The 6374-nt window shown below is 44.1% G+C and overlaps 1 protein-coding gene across 1 annotated transcript in view; it reads right to left on the bottom strand.

The window, feature by feature from the left end:
* The window catches only part of bcl11ab (BAF chromatin remodeling complex subunit BCL11A b), a 36480-nt gene extending 31986 nt beyond the window's left edge, over window positions 1-4494 (bottom strand). Inside the window, exons 1-2 of the mRNA XM_012840960.3 lie at window positions 4440-4494; window positions 1641-2021 (exon numbers count right to left, since the gene is read on the bottom strand). Of these exons, the coding sequence (XP_012696414.2) occupies window positions 1641-2021; window positions 4440-4494 (436 nt within the window). The remainder of the gene's footprint in view (window positions 1-1640; window positions 2022-4439) is intronic.
* Between the last annotated feature and the right edge of the window lie 1880 nt (window positions 4495-6374).

The following is a 6374-nucleotide window of genomic DNA, read 5'->3' as shown; positions in this document are numbered from 1 at the left end:
TCAGCTGCAAGCTTCTGCGGTTATATACAGTGAGCCCCGAGGAGTCACTGGGTTTAGGCAGTAAAACAACATGGCCCTTTAGTGTAACATAATGTCAGTGACCCCAGACTATCATGTTCGCAGTTTCACAATACTGCATAGATTAGCTTTACGGCCATGTTAGGCAGCTGACAGAGGCATAAAACATGTATGTGAGAACAAGGGGACAGGGAGACAGAGAGAGAGAGAGAGAGAGAGAGATAGAGAGAGAGAGAGAGAGAGAGAGAGAGAGAGAGATAGTCCTAACAAGGTTCAGGCAAAAAAAAGTTTATATTCTGTCTGCAAAAAAAATCTAATCCAAGAAGGCAACCTGTGACAACCGATCCATTAGATGTGTCCAGCTAAAAAAAAAAAAGTTTCAAAACTATAATTCAGAAGTCTTATCCAAGAACAATTTTCCAAGTCCTTCATTGGAAACCACTTCTTTTCCCCAAAAAAAGTTTTCAATCATTAGAAAAACACTCTGTAAAGTATCAGTGGAAAATACTTAGAGAATCTCAGCGCAGATAGCATTACACTCAAAAGCCACAAAGTGGAAAAGTGCCTCAGAGATCCACTGCAACACACACACACACACACACAGACACACAGACACACCACTTCAAGCTTTGGCCAGGAAACAGGCCGAGGCGGGGGAATATCCATGCGTTCGGCTCAACCCTACTATTCCTGGGAATACTGGGTACTAACCAGGGTGGGTGAGACGCTAACGCTGTTTTGCAACTCAGTGCTATGGTTTTTATTTTGGTGTTTATCCTGGATGTGGTCACACTGTGGCTAGCTCTCCTCATTTAAGAAACGAGGCAAAGCGGTGACAATTAGCGGCGATATAAATTCCTAAAAAAATGCTTCAGCCCCGGCAGCTGAGAATAATTATGACCGTCCCGCAGTTTATCTTATTTATTTATTTCCGTTCCTTCATCTTCTGAGTGTGAATTTGAAGATGTGTGTTTACAAGTGCCGGGAGTCAGTGCCTGGAAATCCAGCTACATCTGTCATTCCCACATGAGACGAACTGGAACTGCCAAGAGATATTTCTTATTTGTGGTCAGGGAGACACAGTTCTTTTCCTCTGCACTCCTCTCTCTATTTCCTCTCTCTCTCTCTCTCTCTCAATTTGTTTTCTTTTTCTCTTGAAAGAAGCAGGAGTTGGAGAGGGAGAAGGAGAGATGACGAAGGGAGGTGAGAATGGTTTGCAACTCATGACTTCTCCTTTTGCCAGGAATCTATACAATTATGAAAGCAGACCTTCCTACCGTCAACTGTCCAATAACAACAACTAAAACTGTCTGAACACCCATTTTCTGATGGTTGCTTAACTGTTTCAGACCTCCTCAAGGCGTATATCACACCTGCCTTTACGTCAAAGAATATGGAGAAGCGTACATTTACCATACTAAGACTGTATCAAATCCACATGTTTTTCAAGCAAATGTGTTTCCATACGAAGTGATACGAACTGATGAGGAGTTATGCTTCCTCAGGTCAACCCTTTCAGCTATGAAGGAGCAACACTCTGAAACTGGTAGCAAGATGGCACCCATCTTGCCCTTAAGACACCCATCCTGACAGCACAGCACACTCCGTAACGTTTCCCGTACCTGTTATGTTCTCCTGCTTGGGCCATATTCCAGGGGAGGCCATGGATAAGTTATCCTTGTGGTTGTGGGGCGTCACCTGGACGGCCACCTCGACCGGGTGGCGTCCGCGACGCCCGGGGGTGATAGTGGCGCGCACCAGGCACGAGGGGGTGGTCGGCGACCGCGGAGGGGGCCTGTCGAGGTCCTTGTCCAGGCAGTGGCTGCGTTGGCACTGCCTGCGCTTGTGGTCGATAAACAGCAGGATGTCGGACAGGGGAAAGCGGGAGTGGCACAGCCCGCACGTGAGGAGGTCCGGGTAGCCTTTGGGCGAGGAGGTCGCAACTGGGAGCAGGCAGGCATCGTCCTGGGGCTCCTCGGGGAGGGCGGCCGTCACAGGCTCAGCTACATGGGTAACAACAGGTGAGACAAAAGGTGAGAAAAAGATTAGATAAAACATATAGCCACAAAACAACAGAAAGCTCTGGTTACTCTGGTACTCTGGCAAACAAACAGAAGACTACTTTGCCACTACTTACTTCAAGACTATGTTGCCACAAAACAAACAGTAAATGCATTTAAGAGACTCATTCTTTACAGACTTATAACCACTAAGTGATGGGTGCCTATGTTCTCATTGTGTGCTGAAATGCCATGTTCCACCTGTAACAAGGAACTGTTGCCTTGATTTTGAATGTGTTGTTGACAGAAAGAAAGTAAGAAAAAAGGAAAGAAAGAAAGATGAAATGACTGGCTGCCCAGTGTATGAAAGAGAGCCAGGGTTGCTCACTCGCTGAGCAGAGTTAAGTAGCTTGACCCTCTTTATCACGCAGCCAATCTCACGTTTTAATGAACTTAACACCGCAGAGAATCAAAAAATAGATTTTAATTTGAGTTCAAGATGATTGGAACCCATTTAGTTAAAGTGCTGGGATCTTCTGAACTACTGAGGTTAGATATTGAGGGGCGTATGTGGGGTAGATCCCAAAGGAACCGAGACAGACAGCATATGAAAGAGCAATCAGAACGACATATTGCACTCCAAACTGGGATATCGAGATAACGGTTAATTCTTGCCGCCGGTGCTGGACTGCCCTTGATTCCGTGTCAGGTCGGGGGGGGGGGGCTTGTGCGACATTCCAGCGCATTTGACGGTATTAATAAGAACGGAACTATGTTTCCGTTTCTCAGAGACCTATATTCAGTAAGTAAGCCGCTCTAGATGAGCACAGAGATGTGGTTAAAGCCAGGTTCACCTTTCACTCCACCCCCATCAAACATAAACATTACGTTGCATGCAATGGGCACTCTAATAAACCGAGTAAGCACACTAACCACGTTCCACTGCAAACAGGCCCATGGCCATAGGTAAAGAAACCCGTCAGGTGTCAAAGTTAAACTTAAAAAGTAATTCTTCTCTTATTGTGACCAAAGCCTTCGTAAATGTTTCTTACAAGCGGAATTGGCCTCTTTTGTAGGCTACAGCTTGAGGTTGGAGAGAACACCCTGCACACCTGTATGTGCTATTTAAAATGTAATATATTGCGATGTTCAATTGTGTCACTACATTCAGTTTTGTACATGCAATTTTTCAGAGTATGGTGTCGAAGACGGTTGTATCAAGTTCAAGTTCAGATTCAGTCTCTTGACAATTTTCTGCCCCCTACCGATCGCATTTTTACAAACGCGACTTGTGGTAGCCAAGGACCATCGTGAGCATGCCTGACCTTCTTCATGAAACAATAACTAAACCGAGCCGTAACCTAATGAATACCAATCGTCCAACGTCAACTAACGTTCTCCGGTTTGAGTTCATGGTTCGTGAGGATTTCTGGGGATAGGTTTTGAGAGTAGACAGCTCTTATTGGGTGCAAATGTAGAGTAGCCTACAATCAAGTGGTCTCGGCAATAGACTCTCCGTGTGGTCGCAAGGTACAGACTCTGCTGTGCGCCTTGAGTGGAACAAAGTATTCTCAAATAAATCTTATTGGTGAAAACGTAGATAAACTGTGAACTTTCACGTGTTTTTATCTGTGTCAGTCGTATTGGAATCACGGATATATTGTCCACCGCAACCCAGAATATAAAGACATTTATGCGCTGAAGTTACGGAATGCCTCTGAAAATACAACCAATGTAGTGACTTGTACTTTTAAAACCGATCTGCAATGGAATTAGTTAGAGCTTTGTGTCGGTTTCTTCTTTAGACATCTGTCGAGGTGAATTTTCACCGCGCATAAAACCACAAGAAATGGTTTGGCATATACAGACTACGCTGGCTTCTCCGTTTAAAACAAGTTGTTGAAATAAGCCAATTCACATTCATATAATTTCCTTTCAAGTAGGCTATAGGTAAGACCACAGCATTATCACTATCATAACACGTGAGGTCTCTCAGATCATTGCTATGTTGCAGAATTTGTTTGTTATGTTTGCCAGCCGACGTAAGTAGCGCTCCTCGGTTGCAGTCCGCTCCGCAATATCCTATGCCTTCGCTCCGCGATATCATAGGCTATGCTTTGAACAATCCATTCATTCTCAAAGCTGAAAATGCGACACTTTAGTTGCAGCTGTCTTACTGGAGTGATTTCAAATAACTTTAGTCAAAACCTGAACCCGCGTACAAAGCATTTGAGTAAATGTGGTGAGTATCGCCACGCTTCTCAGTTTTCTTCAGTCCACAGAGGAGCACCCACGGAGTCCCGTGTCCTAAGCTCGAACGGTGGACCAAAGAGTACGCTCGTAGTATCCCGCTACGTGGTCCTGCATTGTCAGAAAAATCAAACAGATAGCAATCACAATAGCAAATTGTCCTCAACTTACGCGAAAACTCCCGCTTGCTTAAGTGCTGGGGTTTGCCCTGCTTGCGGCGAGACATAGTGAGAAGTGGAGCCTTCAGCTTGGATCACATTGGGAATTCCAAAGTCTTTACAAAGGAGGCTCCGGAGGAGAAAATGTCTTCATCGATGCGCTGGACATCAAAAACAGATACACGAAAAATTAATCACAGGTTAGACCAGGGAGGCGCGCACCATACACACGGCGCAACAGACTTCATGGCTTTTCCTTCCGAAAGAAAGTGAGAGACAGAGCGATGAAGAGGGTGGCAGAGAAGCCCCCTGAGCTGCAAGTTCAAGTGCGGACGTGACGTTCCAGCGAACTTGAACGTCAGGAGATAGATGGACACAGACACGCACGACAGGGGCAGGACGGTGCAGGCGGGTAGGAGGGGTGGGGGAGAAGAATGAAACCAATGGACGGTCATTATGGGCTGCATATGAAAAATAGACCCTGGGAAGCCAATGGGTGGAAGGATCAGGGGTTGGGGGGCGAGAGAGAGAGAGAGAGGGATAAAGAGAGAGAGAGAGAAAGAGACGAGTAGCCAGAGCAACCAATTATTGACATAGGTTCAGAGAGTCCGCTGGAGGGTTACTTCTAGAGGAAATTGGCTGCCACTCTTTCCCCTTATCTCGGAAATAGATTATAGGCAAAGCGAGGCAAACGGAGGAGAAATGCCGCCCCCCCCCCCCCCCCCCCCCACCCCTCCACCCCCCAACACCTTGAGGTCCACATTGCAATATGAAAATGAAAACATTCAACATAAACACATTCTTAGAACCATTCTTAGAAACCTTTTGCCAAGTTGAGAAAACAGCGTTTAGCTCTAAGAGAGAGTTATAGTTGTGCATTCCATGTGAGAAACAAACGTGTACTAGACCTTGTCATGAGTGATTTCTCAATAATTTTGGTACAATGTACAAAAAATATGTTATGCATGAAAAACGCTAGTAACGGTCGATATAGGGCAACTGAAAATCTCAATTTCAGTTATACCTCAGAGGGAAATAGTTATATGAAATGCTACGTCAGGCATTATGCCTGATAAATATTTAACTTCACTTAAAAACTCAAATCTGTATGGTTCTTTTCACATTTCTTGTCAACATTAAACATGGTCGACACAAGATAATTTAAAATAAGAACGGGCTCCCTCATTTAACAATGTAGCCTTTGGCGTTTCTGTCTTCAATCTGATTCAATTGTACATTAAGGCTCCTTTTTGACCCCAAACCCCGTGAAACCAATAGGAGCTGTAATTTGAACAGATTAGACCATTCGTTCGCTATTCATTTGGTGCCTCAAAGAGTTGTGAAGCATTCGCATAATTTGGTAGCCATTGGTAAATAGTTTTTTTCTCTGAAGAATAAATGTGCTTCAAACTCAGTTCTGTGATTCTGAAGGAACAATGGATATATATATATATACTGTATATATATGTATATATATATATATGTGTGTGTGTATGGTCTGGAAAAGGTGTATATATGTTTTCCGCAATTCCTGTGGATTCTATGCATCTTCATTCTTTGTTTCAGGTGCTTTTCGCATCCTTTTACATTTTCCATGGTCAGAATGTCCATAGCCTAAATATAATAAAATGGCATAAATCACATAGACTAGAAGTGTACAATGTTTATGAATACTGGGAATGTAATTCTGTTTCATGATTCATTACAGAGTAATCCATAAACTCTTTTATTTCTGACAACAAAACTTCTAATTGCATTTTCTGAGAGCGCAAAAATGTAGCCTATCCAACGTGATCTCGGAGGTACAGCCAGTGACTGGACGGTTATTTGAGACCAACGCTCCCTCTACCGGCACATTCAATTAATTGTTGAGCTCCTATCGAAAAACATTGAGTGGTTACTTGAGGCCATCTAACGAGCGGGAAACGAAATTGCATTTCCGTAATTC

The sequence above is a fragment of the Clupea harengus genome, chromosome 24, assembly GCF_900700415.2.
Source record: "Clupea harengus chromosome 24, Ch_v2.0.2, whole genome shotgun sequence".
Classification (NCBI taxonomy): Eukaryota; Metazoa; Chordata; class Actinopteri; order Clupeiformes; family Clupeidae; genus Clupea; species Clupea harengus.
The sequence above is the reverse complement of the archived record's forward strand: the minus strand, read 5'-3'. Positions and strand labels throughout refer to the sequence as shown.